Consider the following 20229-nt stretch of genomic DNA (forward strand, 5'->3'; position numbering starts at 1 on the left):
TAGTAGTAGAGTGTTCGTAGTGCTTATAATGTTTACTCCGTCTCTTTAAATATTTGTACATTAAAGACCATCATTTGTATTTTGGTTTAAGCCAATAAGAATACAATTTGGTCGGCTAAATCCCAAATTGCCAGTCCATCCTCGTTCGTTCAGTATCCAGGTAGATACCCAACAGGGTGCACCACGAGAAGGTGAAGATTGGACATTAGGTCAGAACCCCTGGTCGGTTCTCCGCATTAAGGACCTCTACATAGAGGAGACCTCTATGTAGAGGTCTCCTCTCAGTTATACAGCTTTGACCCTTAAGTACCCCTTAAGCACCTGATACAAAGTGCCTTAGACGATAGAAATATCGTCGTCGTCCGGTAGCATCCTCTAGCAAGAGGGTTGCAGCAGATAGAAATATAAGATCTGATAATGTTGGAGTCTTGCCAAGTAACAGACTGATTTGGAGGAAAATTGTAGATAGGAAGTTAGTAATGATGTATATTTTTCATATGGTGCTAATATATCCTATACACCCCTGAGGGTACATTGCAGGAATTTGAAGATGATGGTGATGATGATGATGAATTAAAGACAACGTTTGTTATAGTTTTTATTTTAGAACATTATTGGGGTTATGATAATGGATTTTATTTTTAAGTAATTTTGAGTTATACTAAACTGTATAATTTTATCGATAATAAACAATATGGAGTCATGTTTATTTGATTTTTTTAAATTTTAACATAATTTTGATATTTTGTCCAAACACGTATACACTGTACTTGCAGTTTGTATGTATATTTCGAAAGTTGCAGCACCCCCACGATTTCAAGCCACGAGCCGCCACTGATCAGTAATTTTTAAAAATATTTCATTCTTGTGAATGTGGCATAATGCAAAACTTGAATGCGGTGGCATTCAAAAGAGAAGGGGAGCTGTTAGTAAGTGATCAGGGGGTATATGAAGAATTGAATAAACTTGATATTAATAAGACTGTGGGAATTATTGCTATTTCATCACGTGCTTTGAAGGAATATTCTGGGGAGTTAAGAGCAGCTTTTAGACATCTTTTTAACATCAGTCTTGTACTGGACCAAATTCCAAAGGAGCGGGAAGTGAACAAAATTTTTCTGATTCATAAGGGAGGTGATAACACTATGGCTTTGAATTATAAGCCAGTCTACATGTCTGGAATTATGGTTAACGTGTTAGGAGTGGGACTCAGAATTGGGTCCATAACAGAAAAATACTGTTTTTTGGCCAGCATAGGTTTGTTAAAGGAAGATCATGGTTTAGTAATCTACTTATTACAATAAGGTGACATATGCATTGGATACAGGTAATGCATACACATTACAAATCTTTGCCTTTGCAAATCTAGATTTAGATTTGCAAAGGCCTTTGATAATTTGCTAAATGACAAGCTGGTAATTAATTTGGAATGGATGGGGATAAACAGTACATTAGTGCGCTGGATTGGAGATTGGATGTCTGATAGGTATAGGTGAGTTGTGTATGGAAGAGATCCCAGAAAAAGAAAGTTATTAGTGGTGTACCCCAAGGGTCTATTCTCGGTCCATTGCTATTTAATGTGTATGTAAATGATATTGGGAGTGGTCTGAATGGTGATATGGAGTTCTTTGCAGATGAATCAAAGTTGGGGAGAGCTATCAGGAGCACAGTGGATGCTGTGGTTTTACAAGAGGACTTGAATATGTTGCCTGAATAGGTAAATGAGTGCGAATTTCATTTTCAATGTTGTGAAGTGTAAGGATTTGAAATTTCAGATGCAAAGATGACACTTAGAGTACACGTTAGGTGGAAATATTTGCAAGAGAAAGAGAAGATGTCCCGGAGTGATTCTGGAAAAAGACCTAAAATTTCTGGGACATATTGCTAAAATTGTGAGGATAGCAAAGCAGATAATGGGATGATGCAGAGGGCACTGACTTATAGAAGTAAGGATGTTATGGTTCTCTTGTATAAAGCTTTCACCAGGCCTCATATGGATTACTGTGTACAAATTAGGTCACCTGATTTTCGAAAAGATGAACATACATTGGAAAATGTTCAGAGATGATTGACTAATGTGGTTTCTGGTCTCTGGAATGATGAGTATGAAGAAAGATTGAGAAAATTCAATTTTCAGTAATTGGTGGATAGGAAGAGGAGGAGAGAGGATATAATCGAGACATTTTAGCTGTTAAGAAGTTATTACCAGATTAATGCAGGGTAGGTTTTACACAGAATTTTACACAGGGAAGATAGAGAGAGAATGAGATGTTGTCCCTGGAAGCTGAGGAGCAGGTTTTTTGGATGGAGAGTGGTGAGTGATTGGAATGCATTGCCTGAGAGTGTGATAAAAGTGGAGAAAGTGAACATATTTAAAGCACGGTATGATAAACTCTATGTGTAACCGTGGGACCTCCCACAGTGAGTCTTTTGACTCCATGAAGGTTTAATAATAATAATAATAATAATAATAATAATAATAATAATAATAATAATAATAATAATAATAATAATAATTCTAATGGCCTGTGAGGCTCAGTCAAAGTGACATTTGCATCCTCTACTCTAGGCAGCCCGAAGACAGACTTTAGTTCAAGTCTAGTCACCAACAGGAGGATTTTTTCTAAACCTACCTTCCAGTTAGCAATGGGCAAGCAGGTTTTTTCTCCTGTAAATTCAAGAAAATCGACCATACACATTAATTCAGACAGTACCATATTCATGTTAGGGTTAGGTACCAAAAGATGGCAGCACTTGCTTACTTGATTCATCTGTGGCCGCTTAAAATTAGTGATAGTCATGAGCTAGCTATCCAGTAGCGATTCATACATAAGCACTACGACACTGCAGTATCCTAAGGAAAAAATTAAATTTTGTTTGTGTTTATAAATAATAACAATGCTTACAACATTATAGAAGTGCAATACAACATGTTAAAGGCTACCATTTATGTTTTGATATTGACTGAATAGTTAATAATTGGAATTGTTCGATTAATGCTTTAGATTGCACTGCGATCTAATGCAGTGTCAGAATTATCACGTTAGGCCAATTGCAGCTGGTCTCGCCAATATTCGTTTGCACTTCTGATTGCACATTACCAGTGATTCTGACACTGCTCGTTTGGGCAGTGTATCGTATGCTTGCGCGTGTTATTTCTGTGAGATATGAAACTTTTATTATTGGTGCGTGTTGGTGGCGAGGATGATCTATTTTTTGTAAATCTTATTTTATTTTGTTAAAATAACATATAATTATTTATTTATTATAGATACAAGGCTGAATTATGATGAGTGTCACTGTTGAAAATATGAAAAGAATTATATTTTTTCAATTATCGTTACAAGAAACAAATGCACTGCGATCTAACACAGTGTGAGAATTTTCATGTTACGCCAATTGCAGCTGGTCTCGCCGATATTCGTTTGCACACTTCTCATTGCACGTTACCAGTGATTCCGACACTGCTCGTTTGGGCAGTGTATCTGCATGCGTTATTTCTGTGAGATAGGAAACTTTTATTATTGCTGTTTATTGCTGTGAGAGTGCAATATTTTTAATAAAGCAATTTTTTAATACGTAAATTTATTTATTAATAAATTGGTTACTGATTAGGGAAAATAATAATTATTTATTTATTTTATTTTGTTATGCAGCACCCCATTTAAAATTTTCACCGGCAGCCACTGTAGATATCTCTGATCGACCGGTAAAGATTGAACTGCCCACTCAGTCTCGAAAAGCTGATAGGGTTAAAGCAGATAAGGGAAAATAAAAGGAGTCAGCTGATTATTATATTTCTCCTGAATTAATTATTGCTTTGATAAGTTCCCATAGCATAAGACTTGGAAGATTACTCTCTAATGTTATATTTAAAATTTTCGGTTGGGAGTTCGATTCTCGTCGCGAGGGGAGGAATCTTTATCTGGACGATTTCAATCGAAGGTGAGTTAGCCGATCTCATACGGAGGTAGCAGGGTTTTTCCTCCTGGAAACTCGGGTTTTTTCATCCCGCATACAGACAAATCAGCCCTTCAGAACACACGCAATTTACAGACAAAAAATACTAGTTGTAGTGGTGTTGGAGGTGGGCGGTAGATGGCGTTGATGGAGATGATTCGTAGTAGAGGCTCGGTGTAGTGGTTGAGACAGTTGTAGGTGTCCTCCCGCGATGAGTCTTCGGACTCCTTGGAGGTATCAGGAATAATAATAATAATAATAATTAAGTATGAAAAATATTCCTTTAAATTATTTATTTAAGGGCGCTATTTTCTCTTGTCGTATCATGGCTCATACACATCACTTCTCATATGCGCGATGAGTCCATGGAGGTGTGAATGTTAATAATAAGTTATACAGGGACTTGCTTTATAAGCGTTGTATCACAGTTATATCGACGCATACATTTTGTTTGGAAAAGACCTGGGTTCGATTTCAGTCTTCGTTGTGGAAGGATTTTATTAGTATGCTCTCAACTAGAGACGATTTAAGCTACCTTATATGGTAGTATTTTCCGTCTCAGAATGGGTTTTTATTCCAGCTCAATATACACACTTGCCGATGAACACACACAGTTAGCTGTTATTTTGTTGTCTTAGCTGCCTGAACTATTTAAAATAAAAGAAAAATCTACGAGCAGCCGTTTGCTCCAAAGTTCCCCCCCCCCCCCCATGCATATGACACTAGAGGGCAACTTTGGTGGAATTTCATTATGGCGGGTGTCTTCAGTGACTACATGTCCACAATCAAACGTTGGATAAGTTGGTCGTGGACTTATTTGTGGTTATTCTGGCTTTTTCTGGTACTCTCTTTAGTGTATTTTCTTCGTGGCCCTCTGAAGATCACAGAAAATATTACAATGGGTAGGATCCAGTTATAGTTACAAAATTAATTGCGAAAATAAGTAAAATATGTTTAGTTTTGTGTTTTGGAAGTGTCATGCCTGTTCACATGCCCTAACTGTCAAATGGGGTCAATATTGTAAAGTTTATATTTTTAGCTTTTGAGTGGTCTTTATATTCTTCATTTGTTTAACTGGTTCTTGTTTATTAATAATTAATTGTAATTTTGTTTTTCAAAATACATATATCATGATTGCATTATGTTTGAAGCATATGCTATCATGCTATACCTATTTTCAAAAATTCTATTAGTGATCTAGTAATTCGCAGGTTTCCATTTCCAATTATTCATGAGAGAAAGAAAGTTAGTACTGATATTAGTGTGCAGTACAGTTAAAATACTGTATGTAAAACTTGACAGTTTTCAAATGGTAACCTTTAAAAAGTGTTGTTGAGGATTTTGAGACTGCACTCTAGTGCTCAATCACAAACTAAGTAAAATTAACGAAATTAGTTCTGTATGTATTACTCGAGTTAGACGATAAAAATTCTTCTTCACTTCTGCTAATGGCGGGTTGAGTTCGTTCCTCAAAGACGAATTTGTTGCCATTTCTTTCTGTCTGCTGTCTTTTTATGTACTATTATGGAGTTTAAGTGGGTGCTTTCTTTAATATTGGCTATCCATTTCTTTCTTGGTCTTCCTTTGCTGGGCTGTCTTTCTATTCTACAATTTAATAATGTGTTTGGTAGTCTTTCTGGGTTCTTTCTTGAAACATGCCCAAACCAGTTTAGTTGGCTCATTTTTTTTTTTAGTGCTGTAATTATCGTTTCTTTAAAGTTAAGTTCTCCTCTGACTTTTTCATTTATTTTTCTTTTTGTCCAGTTTGTTCTATTGATTTTTCTTAGGCAGTTCATGTCAAAAGCACTAAGTTTATCTACTTCCTCTTTTCTTAATATTCCAGATAAGTACTTGGGTGATAGAACTATAGACCTGTCACCCTTCTAAGTCTTATAAAAGGGCTAGCAGAATACCAATAGACCTGTCACCCTTCTAATACTTTGTGATTAAATGAAAATAATTACTGCATTCTAGTAATCCTGGGTTTAATGTGCTTGTGATAAGCACTTTCAGTATGTGCACTTGCCTAAACAATGTGGACCTTGTTATGGTATTTCTGGCAACAAAATGCATTGACCTCAGCCAGAAACATTTGATTCATTAGTTTCTTCAGCACCACAAGGTTTTCTTACGCAGTGAAGTTTTGCACCCTCACTGTTCACAAGAAATAAAAATTAAGCCATATTCTTTATCCAACAAAAAAATAACACTTTAAAAGTGCCCATAGTGCAATTGGAAGAATGACGGTATGTCGCGCCCTTTGATTTTAAAAGTCCTAAGTTCAATTCTCATCATGAAAGGAGGAATCTTAATATGGTTTTTTCAATTCAAGGTGAGTTGACCGATCTCATATGGAAGTAGGGTTTTTTTCCCCTGGAAACTTGGGGTTTTCATCTGGCATACAGACAAATTGGCCTTCAGAACACATGCAATTTACAGACAAAAAATACTAGTGGTGATGGTGGGCAGTAGATGGCATTGGTATAGATGATGTTGGTGGTGGCAATTTTGTGGATTAATCGATGAATCTTTGGACTCCTTGGAGGTGTCACGAAATAATAATAAATAATAGCTAAGGAAAATATTAAAAGCAGTTCTTGGACCTACTTTATGAGGATTTAAAAATGTCAGTCATCCCTTGTACATATGGCTCTTGTAAACTATTTCATCATTCAAGTCAGTTGCACTATGAGCCTAACATATCCTTACACACAGTAGGGGGATGAAATTCCATCCTTGCATTCTTTTTGTTTCCTATTTATATTATATCTTTGAATATAAAGAAATGCAGATTTATAGATCTGCATGTATTTATATCCAAAGATAGTAACCATAAAGTTTCATATATTTATGCAAGAACCCACTGCAAATGTGTATCATCACTTCAACAAATAGCTATCAAAAGTTACTGTGTTTATATTTCACTTCCTGCATGTAGAATCAGATTTTAAAAGATTGTGCTAGTATCAGTGTTTTTAAAAGTTTCATTTCTGTGCACTTGCATTATTTCATTTCAGCATGTTTCCTGATATAAAATGACTAAAAAAATGACATGCTGTTTTATGTTTTGATCTCTTTAATTCCTATTTATTTGCCAACTTCATAACATGTGGCAAATCTGATTTTTTTTTTACACATAGCATCTTAGTTTTTGTTAGTTGTATGGCAGCTCTTTGAATGATGTATCAGACTCATTTTTATAAACTGCACATGCAGTAGCTGATGTGATGTCTTATCTGGCATGTTTTTCCAGTTTGCATTATGATCATTTGTCACTTACACAATAGCAACTACTAGATGCTAGCTTGTCAGCAGTAAATAGAGATTTGTATGAAATTGAAAATATGTTGTTGGACATTGTATCAAATAATATAATTATTACTTTTTATTATCTTTGAGTTGAGACATTAATTAGGATGCAGTATACAAGCTATATATTAAATTATTATTATTATTAATAATAAATTCAGTATTAATATATATCAAATTCTTTACATGTATCCCCAGAATGTGTACAGGATTATATGATAGTACCATGCGACAAAGTTACATCATTACTTTCTCTTGGTAGTTTTTTTCCAAATTAGTCTGCTTTCTGTCAAGACTTCAATATTATCAGCTGTTATATTTCTCTCTTCTAAGGCACTTTTTACTGTATCAATCCACCTAGGTCTTTTTCATTCCATCCTGGCAAAGAATACTTGTTTTTGATATTTTCTTTCCCATTCTGCGTAAGTGACCATACTACCCGAGATTATCTCTTCTAACATATTCCTGAATGCTGACAATGTTAGGTTCTTTCCTAATATCCTCATTTTAATATGATGCTGCCACTGATGCCATTGTTCAGTCCCCTAAAAATCTTTCTTAGAACTCTCATATTTGTGGTCTCCAATCTTGATCAAGTGCTTTATTTCTAACCCAGTTCTCAGTTACATAAATTAAAATTGATTTGAATACTGTTTTGTATAGCTAGTTTAGTGATTTGACTGATTTCTCTCTTATTCCATGTAAATTTATTCATTTGACATCCTACAGTCAAATTTTGCTAATTCTGCAGTCTATTTGTATATTTAATTTGCCATCTTCTCTAAAAGTTGTGCTTATATAGCTGAAATGTTTTACTTCTTCTATCAGTTCTCTATTCAGGATACCAATGTTTCCAGCTATTTTCATTGTCTTTATCTCTGAGGGATGCTTAAGGTTCTAAGCTGATAAATGGGAGTTGACCTCCATGTAGCCTTTTAAGGAAAGAGAAAACAAACTAAGGCTTTTGATCTGATGTCCAGTCCCAAACTTCTCTACAAGGTGACAATTGGACAGTCCAATTTGTGCTTTATAGTCCCACAAAAGGTTCTAATAAAGAAGAAATGGAGGAAATTTTTGAGGCAATAGAGAAGGCAGCTGGTGCAGTGAAAAAGGAGATGTTGGTCCTTGTTGGAGATCTAAACAGCAGAGTAGGAAATGGTTATGAAACATATAGAAATGTTCTGGGAAAATTTGAAAAGTGTGAAGCTAATAATAATGCTAAGTACTTGCTAGATTTTTGTTCCAGACCAACTAGTTATTATTACTAACAACATCTTGTAATGTGCACAAATTCATATGAAGGGAGGACACAGGAAATAAATCTCATTGACTATGTTATTGTTCTACTGTTTCAGGATATCAAAATTGAAGATGCTAATCTCAGCTCTTTACTTTATGCAGATGATGTTCCACTGCTAAATGGCTGGAGAGTGGATACGTTAACCACTTGGCCAACCCAGGTCGGCTTTCTATCTCCAGACAAACCAATTCCAGGGAGATAAACAGAGGTCCAAGGCATTAGATTTCAGTATGAAAATGATCAATAAAAAGACAAAAATAGGCAGAAACATTGAAAACATTAGTTGCATTCTGAATGGAGAACCTGCTTAAAATATTAGGCTCTTAAATATATATATATATATATATATATATATATATATTTTTTTTTTTTTTTTTATTATTATTATTATTATTATTTTTTTTTTAAGCAGTTGTTCATAGATTGCTGTTTTCCCCTCTCAGAATTTCACACTGGTGTTTTCTTTACAGTGATTTAACTTATCCACAGATTTTGGAAGATACTGTGAATTTTCATTTATAGACATTTATATATTTTTATAGAAATTATATTTATTAGATTGGGATTCATTGACATACATATCCATGGAGTCTGAGAACATTGCAGGAAAACTCAGTGTAGTTCTCATATGTATTGCACTTAAATTCATTTGACATCTGCACACCCTCACCACTTCCTTCAGTAACATTTTATTTTCATTTGTACTATGCATGCCTTTTTTCTTTTTTCCCCCTCCTGAAAATGATTTCAAAAACGAGTTGTGTGTGTGTATTCCATAAGAAGGATTTTCAGTTTTATAAGTAATAAATTGAGTATCAAAAGTTGTCTTGCTGTAACAGTATTTGATACGTTTATGCCAGGGTTATTTCATTGTCATTAGATTTGACACTATTTGCATCATTCAGATAAAAATGATCTAACAGTGTTAAAACATATTCAGCAGAATTCCATAAAATACCTTTAAATAAAGTTTGAAGCTCTTTACACTTGACAAAGAATCTATTTGCTGTAGTGTTTTGTTTTTGCATATCTTATAGGTCAGATATATTTGTTTGTTATTCATATTAACAACTGGGTCAAAAAGTGATAAGAAAACAGTCTTCTAATTTTTTTCCTAAGAGTGAGCAAATAAAGTTCGCATGTGATGTATCTTCCTGATAGGTTGTATATAGAGGTAGTTGACTTCTGCCAGTTCACCACTTTTGGGTTATGTATCCAAATATACACTGTTTGGAAAGAAGTCAACGGATGCCATAGTGTGAGGAACAAACAGCCATGGCATCCGCCTTTATAGTGTGTGGGACTTCTTTTTACTGCAGTGATTGCAGTAATCCTGTGGGGTATAGGATAACGATCGATGGGAATTTTGGATCATTCTTCCTGTAGGCATGTAATGAGGTCCTGGACTGTTGTTTGACAGATGTCCCTTGACCTCACCCAGTGCTCCAGTTCATCACACAAATGTTCAGTATAGTTGAGATCAGGCTCTGTGGATGCCTGTCATGTGTAGTGAAGTTCATGTCCATAAACTATGTAGTTTCAGCAGCCTTATGACATAGTGCATTGTCTTGCTGAAAGAGACAGTGGTCACTTCCATAGAAGCGCTACTGTTTATAGTACCACAAACAGAGGTCCAAGGCTGAACCATGAAAAACAGGACTGTACTCTCATACTGTTACCTCGGAATTTCATAGTTGGGGTTATGTATACTCTAGTAAGGGATGTTCATTGGGCATCTGCTACAACTGCATCGATCCATCCATCCATCTGCTTGATAAAGAGCATAATATGATTTGTCGCTTCATAACACTGCTTTCTAAGCTTCTGTTAAATTTGTGATCCTTGTAAACTTCATAAGAAAATTTACTTGATCACAATTTAACAAGTAGAAACCTTAATGAGAAAATAGTGCTTGTATAAATTAAATAAATATATTGAAAAGAATAATTGTTAATAATTGTTAAGAATAAGAACATTGATTGTATAAGATATAACAATGGTGCAGCCAGCAGGATGGTTTAGCTAATTAAACTTAAAGCTATTCACAGCAAGTTGGTTTTGGATACCGATCAGACAACTGAAAGGCAAAAGTTATATTTTGTGTATTGTTGGAAAATTTTTGTATATTTTACTGTAAACTGGATGCAAGTATGACGGATCCGTCTAGTAGTTTAGGCATGAATGATAGTGAATTTTTTCGGTATATTAACCCCCAACAAGTGTTCCCTCAGTTTTCAGGTGAAGATTCCGATGACGTCATTAGTTTTTTTTGTTACATAGAAGAACTTAGAAAGGTTGGAGGACAGACCGACTTTCAGTTGTTAGTCGTGCTCCATAGTCAGCTGATTGGAAAAGCCAAAGCTTTCCTAGATCTCTCTCCTATGCTGAGGGAAGCCCTAGATTATCAGCAATTTAAACAAATATTGATCTCGGAATTTAATAGGAAAAAGGGGAGCTCCCAAGTGTTAAGGGAATTGTATGGTTGCATGCAAGCGAGGGGAGAAAATGTATCTGATTTTCAAAACAGAATATTGCATATATCACAATCCATGAGACTCTCATTCCCTGAAGAGGAGGCCCACATGAAGTGGTTAGGCTTCCAACAATTCAGAATTGGATTATGTGACCGACTAAGAGAGGTGATATTCAAGAAAGGGGCCCAGAACCTGGATGCGTGCTTTGACCTGACCAGAAAGAGAGAAAGAATTTTAGAGGAAATGGCGCAAGCTTCCTCTCTGAGGAAACAATTACGAGAGGGGTTGGGGATGCATGAAAACCCCCACAAAAGTTTTGAGCACCTGATTAGTTTCAAGGAGAATTCCGGTCCCTCAAAATCAGTTGTGCAACATCAAAGCATGATAAAAGGGGAGACAGAGGTAAGGAGATTACAGCAGTGTAATGCTGAAAAAGGGGGTCTTATTTCAGAAACAGTTGAATTAGAAGACTTGAGTCTTTCTGTGTCAGGTGAGAATGAGAAGGGTCTAACTGAAATCGGTGGTGATTTAACCGAGGGAGATAATCCAACAAAAGGGAAGGAGGTGAAAATGCAGACTGTTTCAGTAGCAGAAGTGGAAGGAAGATTACCCCTGCCTTTGGTAGAAGGTGTGATTGAAGAGGTACCATGTGACCTCTTGCTTGACACCGGGGCCCACATATCGGTGATCCCACTGAAATTCGTTGAAGCGTTTCGGGATACAGCCCTTGATAGCTTCACTGACCTAAGCAATCCCATTAAGATCATGGGAATTGCGAGAATCAAACTCTCCTCAACTTTGAGAGTGAGGGTGAGGATCTCCATACCTTGTTTCCCTGTCAGTGTCACGCATGAGATGCTGGTTTTACCCGAAACTGCTGACACTAGCAATCAAGTCATACTGGGTATTGACTTTTTAGAAAAAAAAAAATTTATGTGTGACTTTGCTAGTGGAACACTATCTCTATGTGGAAAAAGGTACAGGCCACAGTTCAGGACGCAAGATAATGAGGGTAAAGGTGAGGTTATGGAAATCAAATTGAAGGATGGGGGTGGGAATCCAGCATGTGGAGCAAAAGGCTAACTCAGGATGCCCTTAAGCATCTAAGATCAGAGCAGGAAAGGGTTCACATAATGGAGTTCTTTAACTCGGTATTCCACAATTATCCAAGGGTATTCACAGAGGAAATCAGCACGCTTTCTTGTACCAATAAGGTCCAACATACTGTCAAGATCACTTCCGATATACCTATATATGTGAAACAATACCAGATCCCACTCAAGCATATGGACAAACTCAAGAAGTTGCTTCTGGAATAAGAGAAAGCTGGAATTATTGAGAAATCTCATTCCAGATGGAACAGTCCATTTATCTTAGTCGAGAAGCCTAATGGTGGATTGAGATTTGTACTGGACCTGAGAGAAATCAATAAAGTTACAAAACCCATAGATTTTCCTGTGTGTAAGATTGAGGACCTGTTGATTGGCCTGGGGGGGGGGAGAGCTAAGTACTTCTCCAAACTAGATCTGAACTCTGGCTACTTCCAGATTCCTTTGAGGGAGGAGGATCGAAAATACTTTGCCTTCACCATGAGATGGTAAAAGTATCAACTATGTCGACTTCGTCAGGGGGCCAGGAACTCAGCCATGAGTTTTCAGAGTGTGATGAACTCTGTGTTATCTGACATGTTGGGAGAAGGGGTTATCTGCTTCCAGGACGATCTTCTGGTTTACTCGTCCTGCATCCGGGAGCACAAGAGATTACTAATGGGAGTCATGGAAAGACTTCACAGGGCTCAGCTATCCCTGAAGTGCTCCAAATGCCAATTTTTTCTCAGGGAGGGTGAATATCTAGGCCATATTGTCAATGAACATGGAATAACACCCACAAAAGAAAATGTGACTGCCATACTAAAGGCAAGAACTCCACCTCTATAAGACAAGTTATTTGGGAATGATCAACTTCTACAGGAAGTTCATTCTCGAATGCTCCAAATTAATGGAGCCTACAGTCAGGCTCACAAAGTAGGGAAAGCGATTCGAGTGGGGACAGGAACAACAGATTGCACACCAACTTCTAAATCTAGCTTTAACTAAGTCACCTGTCGTATCTTACCCCAAGCTGGGTCAAGTGTTTTACCTCTCAGCTGATGCATCCAACGACACAATTGCCTCTGTTGTGGAGCAGGAAGAAGCAGGGGGGGTTTAAGCCAATCGCTTTATTCAGCAGGAAGCTTTCCTCCTCTGAGCTAAATTACTCTGTAATTGAAAAGGAGGCGCTTGCTATTATTTATGCTCTGAGGAAGTTTAGGTACATGGTGTTGGGACAACAGCTTGTGTTGCATTCTGACCCCACAAACCTCTGTCATTTATATCCTCAATGAATGATAAAAATCAGAGAATCATTAGATGGGCACTAGAAATGCAGGAATTTAACTTGGAAATAAAATACATACCAGGTTCAGCAAACGTGGTCGCTAACTATCTATCCAGATCTCTGGATGTTACACGTGATGATACCAGCTATAATGAGGAAATAATCTCCTCTATATTCAAAAAAGGGGAGTTAGGCAAGAAGGAGATCACCCCCCCCCCCTTGAACATCAAGTCTGGGAGAAGTCTCGCATAATCGAGGAGTAAAGGAGGGATCCAGTGTGGGGGAAGGTTTATGAGAGTTTTGAGAGGAGAAAGGTCCCCTGATAAGTATTCTTTCCATCAAACCTTGTACATTGATCCAGATGTGCTCTTATTGTCCACACAAAGCAATACAGGGAGATGGAAGGACAAAATCATAGTTCCAGAGGTCATGATTCCATGGGTGCTATACACCTTTCATGACTCTGACTTGGCAGGTCACCAAGGGGTGTATAGAACCTGGAATAGAATGCGTGATCATTATATATGGAAAAGAATGAAGGGAGATGTAGAGTCATATGTAACCTCTTGTCACCTATGTCAAAAAAAAGTCCAGCATTGTGGGTAAGGCCCCCCCCCCCTTCCAGTCCTTCCCAAGCCCCACATGTCCTTTTCAGTCTATAGCCATGGATATTGTGGGCCCATTGCCTATCACCAAGAAAGGAAATAGATACATACTAGTGGTCATAGACATGTTTTCATGATATCCAGAGGCTGCAGCAATTAAGGACCAATCTGCCTGAACAGTGGTAAATTTTTCAAGTTAGTTGTTTCTAGATACAGGTCACCACTGACACTTCTCTCCGACCAAGGTTCCAACTTCACAGCTGTAGTCATGTTGCAGCTGTGTAAGTTGTTGAAAATAAAAAAACTGTTCACCACACCTTATCATCCTCAAGGAAATGGAATGTGTGAAAGATTAAACAGGACCTTAAAACTTCAAAATTATCTGATAACCAGATCTCGAATTGGGATACTTTCTTACCTCACACATTATTCGCGTGCAGAACCGCTCTACGTACCGCCATCAGAGAAGCCCCTGCCGCTTCTCTGATGGGAAAGGAACTCCTATGTAAATTCAGGATTTCCAGATATCGACGACTATCTCAATAGTCTGATCTCCAATAATAAAATTGCATATGAGATGGTAACCAAATCCAGTGAAGCTAGCTCACAACAGGCAAGGAATTATGCCAATAAAATGAGAAAACACGAGAATCTGAATCGTGGCGATCTAGTCTTGCTAGAACAAAACTCCATTAATAAGAAAGTGGGGGGAGTTTGGGAAGAAGGCGGTCAGATCATATGAGATTCAAGAAAAGTTATCCCCGGTGACATTTAAAATAAGGGGGAGATCTAAACAAGAAAAATCCTGGGTGGTCCACTCTAATAGGTTGAAATTATGCAAGACAAGATCTAATAGGTTGGTATGCCAAGGAGATTCGATGGAGAATGTGTGCAGAGGGAGAAGAGCTACAGAGGGGGACAACAATCTTCGTCAAGGAGGAAACCCTAACATAAATGCCCTTGCAAGTAAGAAGAATAATGTTAGATGTCAAGGAGAGCAGGAGAATCCAGTCTCAGACAGAGTTCTTCAGGTACACTCGGTTTGGAGAGTGCATTGGGGCAAGTATACCAACTGAACGAATGTCAACCAGGGTGGGGGAAAGAAACTATGAGAACCAGAATCAAGACAGGACAGAACCAGAACAAACTAGGTATAACCTTAGGTCCCGACAAAATGGTAGGGTAGACCACAGGAAGAGAGTTTATCCCCTGAGTAAACATACCTCTGATGAATGGAGTTCTAACGAAAGGATCTTAACCTGGATGCATCTCGGACAGCTAACCGAGGTGTGAAAGAAGGCATAAGTAGGGCAAATAGGAGAAGGAAACTTAAAAAGAAAAAACGCAGTCAGGATAAAGCACATAGCAGAATTCAGTGCTTACAATTTACCAGGTGTTTTTTCAACAAGCAGCAGGTTCCTGAAGGAATGAGGAGAGAAAGAATACAAAGTTTGTCAGTTGACAGGAAGGAATCCAATGGGATGAATTACACCGATAGAAAGCTAAATGACAATGCTGTCAAAAACAAGGGCACACTTTACTTCTATAATCTGGGGAATTCACAGCATGAGGAGTGGATAAGGAGTAGGAGATCTTTGACAAAATTGGAACCCCGGATGCAAGAGAAATTTTATGAAAATTTTTAAGGAGGGAGGTAACCTTTCTTAAATTTGTGATCCTTGTAAACTTCATAAGAAAATTTACTTGATCACAGTTTAACAAGTAGAAACCTTAATGAGAAAATAGTGCTTGCATCTAGGTATAAATGAAATATATTGAAAAGAATAATTGTTAACTAGTATAGGAACATTGATTGTATAAGATATAACACTTACATATCCCACTGTACGTGCTCTTTGCATCACTGAATGATGTTACATGTTATTTCAGGTAATGTGGGGCTTGCATGTTGCGGTCCTACCATGGAAACCTGTGTTGTGTACCTTATTTCTGAATATTTTTGTGCAGATTCATTCATGTTCCATGTGATGCATGGAACTCCACATTCAACGTGTCATCGAATGAATGGTGGTTTTTATATATTATCCTTCGTAGCACCCTTTGGTCACATTAGGTGAGTGTGGTGGGTTGTCCACTGTGAGTAGTAGCACTTGCAGTTGACTCCCTGCACCTCCATCTCAGTGTGGTATCACTGATTGTTGACCTGGGATGGACCAGTTTGTTAACAGTTTGCTGAATGGATATGCCTGTAACATGGCATCCTATCACAATGCCTCTTTCAAACTCCGTCAGTTTCCTTTTTGTAGCCATTTCACCCGGACACAGTTGCACTGACTTGGAAACATGATCCTCCAATTTATACCAGCTATAAACACGCCTCATTACATGGCACACTGCACTTACCATGGAAACATTAATCCGGACAGATTTGGATCTTTATTGAGGCTTTATCAGCAGAAGCTAGACCTATGGAAGTACTGACAGCTAAATCAGTAAGAGAAATTGGCAATGCACGCACACACACACACACACACACATCAAAAAAGTGTGCTGTGAATTATGGGATACAGGGACACTTTAATGTGAAGTCAGCTTTTCCAGCATAGGTTGGTCGATTGGTAGAGCCTCTGCTACTAATGGCTCATGCATAAAGTTAAGCAAGTTTGAGAATGGTTAGTAGTTGGAAGGATCAATCTTTCGATGCTGTTGGCACACACTCCTTCAATGAGTCTTTAGACTCTCTGGAGGTGTCACATAATAATAATAATAATAATATACAGTAAGCTGGTCATAAGTTTATATGCTATCTCATAACCATAAAACATGCTAACTCATAACACACATGAAAAATAATTTCTTGTCAACTGTACAACAATGATCTCTCATCTTGAGTATTGTAATAATATCGTGTAATATTATTTTGTCAGTTGTATGTGGTAGATTCCACAGGTCAGGCTACCATTCAGGAGACTTCAGTAAAAGTTGAAACTAGTCAGGATTACTAGTATCCTTCTCATAATAATGCATTGTAATATAAATATCCCAAGGGAAGTGTGTTGTGCATTATCCAATACCGGGACAGTTATGATACTTAAGATTTAGATACATGAAGATACTTTGTGTGAAAAGTTTTCACACAAAGAATTGTAGGTGTGCAAAAGTGGCTGTCATTTCAATGTTAATAAATGTAAAGTCATGCACTTTGGTGTGATTAGATATCTAATTTTGTATTATATTGGTGGGATTATGCTAGAAGAAACTGATGAGGCTAGGGATCTTGGAGTGTTAGTAGATAGAAAGTCGAAGTTCAGGGCCATGTAGCAAAGATTGCAAATAAATCTCAACAGATAATTGCAATGCTGAAATGAACTTTGACATGTAAAGATAAGGATGTCATTTTGCCTCTTTACAAGGCCTCCATAAGATCTCACTTGGACTATTGTTCATTGTCTGGTCTCTTTGTTTTCGTGCTGATTCAGATACTGTGGAGAGAGTACAAAACAGTGTTTAAAATGTTAGGATTGTGGAATACTGATTATGAAGGTGGATTGAGAATTTGTAGACTGCAGACACTAGCAAACAGGAGAAAGAGGGGGGTGATATGATTGAGACTTACAAACTTCTGAAAGAGTCATACAGGATTTTAGTTGATGAAATTTTTCATTTTATGAAGGGGGGGAAGGACAAGAGGGCATTCTTGGAAGCTGAGAATGAATACCGTAAAGAAGGGAGTGAAGGCAGATTTTTCTCTCATAGAGTGGTGTATAATTGATATGGAGTACCTTTTGGATGTTGTGTGTGCAGACAGTATGAATGGATTCAAAAAGTATAATATCTTGTGCATGTAGTATGTGGCCTCCCTTGATGAGTCTTCTCAAATCACGTCAGCAAACACTTCTCTTTCTGTTCATTAACCATATAGGACTATTTATGTAGTCCTGTATGGTTAATTATATGGACTATTTATTTATGTAGGACTATTTATCACAACAATAAACAGCGATCGAGATAATATACTTCTTTGGTACAGTCCATTTTTAATTACACTCTGAAGTACCAAATTTAATCTTCACATAGTTCTTTGACTTAACATACATATTCCTTATTATGACTATTTCTTCTTTTTCTATTTGTATCTTTTCCAAACTTTCCCAGATATTTTTCTGTTGAGCCCAATTAGAAGCTTTTTCCAAATCAAGAAATGTCATAAATAGGCTTTTTCTAAATGTCTTTCCATCAGTTACACCAAAGTCTTTTACACCAAAAAATCAAATCAACAGTTGATTGCCCTTTTCTAAAACCAAACTGCTCTTCTCTTAGACCTTCATTTCCTTTTTTTCCTTTTTTTTTTTTCCATTATCCTTGCATGAATCTTTGCACGGTGACACAATGTTATTCCTCCATAGTTATTGCACTTCCTTCAAAATTCCTGTGTCCAATTATTGGGTATCACCTTCTTTCTCCAGATCAGTCTGAAGATGTCAACATAACCATTTCAATCCTATACTACCAGAAGATGTTGAAAGTTTATTTTTCACTTGGTTAGACTATAATAATTTAGTTTAATCCTTGATCCAAGTGTGAGCAAACAAAGTTTGCATCTGAAAGTATCTTCAGGACTGGGGTAAAGTGGTACAACACCAGGCAACTTGTTGCAAAGGTGGAGCAAGCTAACATCACTCCTATCTCAGTATCTCCCATAATGCAAAACACATCTCCTTGCAGATGCCTGGCTCCCACTGAAGAGACCTCAATAAAGGTCGAAACTAGTCTGGGTAGTGGCCCTTCCCTTAATGCATAACATTATACATATCCGCAAGGAGATGTTTTGCATTATGGGAGATACTGAGATAGGAGTGATGTTAGCTTGCTCCACCTTTGCAATGAGTTGCCCTGGTGTTGTACCACCTTACCCTAGTCCTGAAGATACTTTCAGGTACAAATTTTGTTTGCTTACACTTGGATAAAGGATTAAACTAAATTATTATAGTCTAACCAAGTGAAAAATAAACTTTCAGCATCTTTCTCTAAATCCAGAGTAATTTAATAAAAAAAAAAGGTGGCACACCGTATGGCAACTCCTATAGGTAGAGATGACCTTGCTAATGCTTCTGCCTGGTATCTCCACTTGGGCCTGGCTCCCACTGAAGAGACCTCAGTAAAAGTCGAAACTAGTCTGGGTAGTGGCCCTTCCCTTAATGTATAACATTATACATATCCGCAAGGAGATGTGTTTTGCATTATGGGAGATACTGAGATAGGAGTGATGTTAGCTTGCTCCACCTTTGCAACAAGTTGCCTGCTGTTGTACCACCTTACTCCAGTCCTGAAGATACTTTCAGGCACAAACTTTGTTAGCTCACACTTGGATAAAGGATTAAACTAAATTATTATACTACCAAAAGATATATGATCATTTCTGCAGCTAAATCATGTATCCCAAGTTATTTTCTATTTTTTATCTTTCTTAATGCTTCACTTCTGTCAAGTTTATTTCCATATCTCTCTCATCAGTGTATTCATTTCAGTTTATTTAATTATGGCTTTCCTTTTTGAAAGCCATAATGAAATAAATGAAAAATGTTGCCTCATCATAATCTCTCTTCCTTTAAACGCAAGATTTCCATCCCCATTTATTAAAAAATCTAGTTCCTCATTTCTTCATTATGTTATATAACATTTTCTTGTCGCCATTTATATCTTCTTTCAACTTATGTGTGAAGTCAATCCACCTTTTTATCTTTTCTTCTTTAGTTATATTATTATTATTATTAGTTTATTTTTTTTGTATGGCTCTCTACCTGATTATGAACAATTTTCTCATCATGTATTTTTCATAAACTTCTGAAAAGCTTTATTATCTCACTGTATTATCTAATAAGTTTATCTTAGATAAACTTATAATAGTTTATCTAAGATATATATATATATATATATATATATATAAAGACTGCATCTTTAACTCTCTCATTCCACAAGTTAATTTCTTTTCTTCTTCCACTTGTTCCTTCACAAATCTTTTCTGCTATTCCTACCATGTTGAAATTTTACCCATTCCTCATTAACATTATCTGGTATCTAGGACAATCTAGTCACGTTCAAGATCACAAAAATCAGTCTTGTCTCTTTCCTTCAAAAGAAAGCTCAGCTCACATTTCTTACTCTCAGTAACACACAAATGATCAGATTAACATTCACCTCCAGTCTTTCTTGGCACAGACACATTGTAAAATCTCATATGACA

At 37.0% G+C, this 20229-nt stretch overlaps 1 protein-coding gene across 2 annotated transcripts in view; it reads left to right on the forward strand.

Annotated features, from left to right (window-relative positions):
- Positions 1–4721: 4721 nt before the first annotated feature.
- The window catches only part of LOC150095393 (suppressor of tumorigenicity 7 protein homolog), a 458155-nt gene continuing 442647 nt past the window's right edge, over positions 4722–20229 (forward strand). For both annotated transcript variants that reach the window (XM_090410726.1, XM_090410727.1), the window contains exon 1: positions 4722–4862. In XM_090410726.1, coding sequence (XP_090266852.1) covers positions 4736–4862 — 127 coding nt within the window. In that variant the 5' untranslated portion in view covers positions 4722–4735. The remainder of the gene's footprint in view (positions 4863–20229) is intronic.

The sequence above is a fragment of the Typopeltis vanoorti genome, chromosome 20, assembly GCF_054136105.1.
Source record: "Typopeltis vanoorti isolate ZY-2024b chromosome 20, IOZ_Tvanoo_1.0, whole genome shotgun sequence".
In the NCBI taxonomy this organism is placed as follows: Eukaryota; Metazoa; Arthropoda; class Arachnida; order Uropygi; family Thelyphonidae; genus Typopeltis; species Typopeltis vanoorti.